The 2,409-nt window shown below is 39.4% G+C and overlaps 1 protein-coding gene across 2 annotated transcripts in view; it reads left to right on the top strand.

Moving 5' to 3' along the window:
• TAOK3 (TAO kinase 3) overlaps window positions 1-2,409 on the top strand; it is an 88,346-nt gene that overhangs the window by 42,043 nt on the left and 43,894 nt on the right. For both annotated transcript variants that reach the window (XM_012650192.1, XM_012650191.1), the window contains one exon: window positions 1,540-1,707. In XM_012650192.1, the coding sequence (XP_012505646.1) occupies window positions 1,540-1,707 (168 nt within the window). The remainder of the gene's footprint in view (window positions 1-1,539; window positions 1,708-2,409) is intronic.

Here is a 2,409-nt window from a genome sequence, read left to right as displayed (position 1 = left end):
TTTTGAGATAGGGTCTTGCTCTGTCACCCCAGGTAGAGTGCAGTGGCATCATCACAGCTCACTGCGACTTCAGACTCCTGGACTTGAGCGATCCTCCTGCCTTAGCCTTCCGAGTATCTGGGACTACAGGCGTGTGCCACCAAACTCAGCTAATTTTTCTATTTTTTTGTAGAGATGGGGTCTCACTCTTGCTCAGGCTGGCCTAAAACTCCTGACCTCAAGTTAACCTCCCACCTCGGCGTCCCACAGTGTTAGTATCACAATTACAGGCACTAGCCACTGCACCCAGCCTTCTGCATTGCTTTTGTTTATCATATAGTTTCAGGTTTGAAAGTACAAGCATATCTGCTACTATTTAAAGTTCTGGTGCTTTTTATTACTTATATGATAAAGTAACCCCAACAATTCTCATATGAAAAGATGCTCAATGTCACTAATCATCAGAGAAATGCAAATCAAAACCACAATGTAGTATCACCTCACACCTATTAACAGTGGTTATTATCAAAAAGATGAGAGATAACAAGTGTTGGTGAGAGTGTAGAGAAAAGAGACCCCTTGTACACTGTTGCTGGGAATGCAGATTGGTGCAACCATTGTGGAAAACAGTATAGAGGTTCCTCAAATAATTAAAAATAGAACTGTCATAAGATCTAGCAGTCCCACTACTGGGTATATATCTGAAGGAAAGGAAGTCAGCACCTCATAAAAATATCTGTGCCCTTATGTTAATTGTAGCATTATTCATAATAGCCAAGATAAAGAAACAATGTAAGTGTCCATCAATGGATGAAAGGATAAAGAAATTGTGATATATATGTATAATGAAACATTATTCAGCCTTAATAGAGAAAGAGATCCTGCCATTTGCAACAACATGGATGCACCTAGAAGACATGCTAAGTGAAATAAACCAGACACAGAAAGAAAAATACTGCCTGGTCTCACTTATATGTGAAATCTAAGAACCCACTCGAATACATAAAAACAGAGTAGAAAGGTGGTTGTAAGGGGTAGGAAATGGAGAGATGGAGGTCAAAGGGCACAGAGTTTCAGTTATGTGGGGTAAATAAGTATAGCGATCTAATGTCCAGCATGAGGTCTATAGTTGACAATATTGTATCTTAGTCTGGAAATTTGCTAAGATGGAAGATTTTAGGGATTTTTGCCACAAAAAAGTAACTATGTGAGTTGATGGATATGTTAATTTGCTTGCCTATAGAAATCATTTCATTATGTATATGTATATCAGAACATTATGTTGTACATCTTAAATAAATACAATTTTAAAAAAGAAATCTCATGTAAACTCAAGGACAACATCCACAAAATGAGACTTGAAGAAGACAAAAAAAAGCATAGTTATCTCAGTGTGTGAAATTTATGTAATATGGAAACATACATGACATGAACGTCCTATTTTGTTATTCTGCAAAGTCCATACAACTGTTTTATGCTTCTTTATTTACTTTCATATCTATATCTTGCACCTAAACATATGATTCTTCATTATCGGGTTTTTTTTCTTCCCTCTATCAGCATGACTTTGTTCGCCGAGAACGGCCGCTACGTGTCCTCATTGACCTCATACAGAGGACAAAAGATGCTGTCCGCGAGCTGGATAACCTGCAGTACCGAAAAATGAAAAAAATCCTTTTCCAAGAGACGCGAAATGGACCCTTGAATGAATCACAGGAGGACGAGGAAGTAGGTTCAATTTATTTTAGCAGGCATTTATAGAGTGCCTACTATGTGAAAAAGTTCTAGACTGGGCACTATGAAAAACTTTTGAAGATTAAATACAATTGATGTTCTCTGCCTAAAGAGACATAAAGGGTCACAGAATAGACATGCAAGAAATAACTCTTATATAAAGCAAAATATGGAAAGTGCTACAGAGGTATATCACCGTTGCAGGGATCCTTAGTGGGAGGAAAATAAGTCGGCTGGTAGGGATTAGTAAAGGGTCCAAGGAGGACATGATGTGTGTGGTTTTTGACAAACAAGCGTAGAACACTTTAAACTCAGAAAAGTCCTGTACTTGAGGAAGATTATCCTGGCAACAGTGTAAGATGGATTTGAATGGGTAACATCCTGGATAATAGTCCATGCAAGAGGCAATAAGGGGAGTGCCAGTGGGAATGGGGACAAGAGGGACACTTTTGAGAAACATTATAGGGTAGATTTGAAAATACTTGTCTTCTCATTGAAAGTGACAGTGATGGAGTAGGAGGAGTTTATGGTGACTCCTCCATAAACTGAGCATTTGGGCCTGGGCAGCTAGGAGTATGTCAATATCAAGAACAGAGAAAAAGGCCGGGCGCGGTGGCTCACGCCTGTAATCCTAGCACTCTGGGAGGCCAAGGCGGGTGGATCATTTGAGCTCAGGAGTTCAAGACCAGCCTGAGC

The sequence above is a fragment of the Propithecus coquereli genome, unplaced genomic scaffold (genome assembly GCF_000956105.1).
Source record: "Propithecus coquereli isolate 6110/MARCELLA unplaced genomic scaffold, Pcoq_1.0 Scaffold314, whole genome shotgun sequence".
NCBI lineage: Eukaryota > Metazoa > Chordata > Mammalia > Primates > Indriidae > Propithecus > Propithecus coquereli.
The sequence above is the reverse complement of the archived record's forward strand: the minus strand, read 5'-3'. Positions and strand labels throughout refer to the sequence as shown.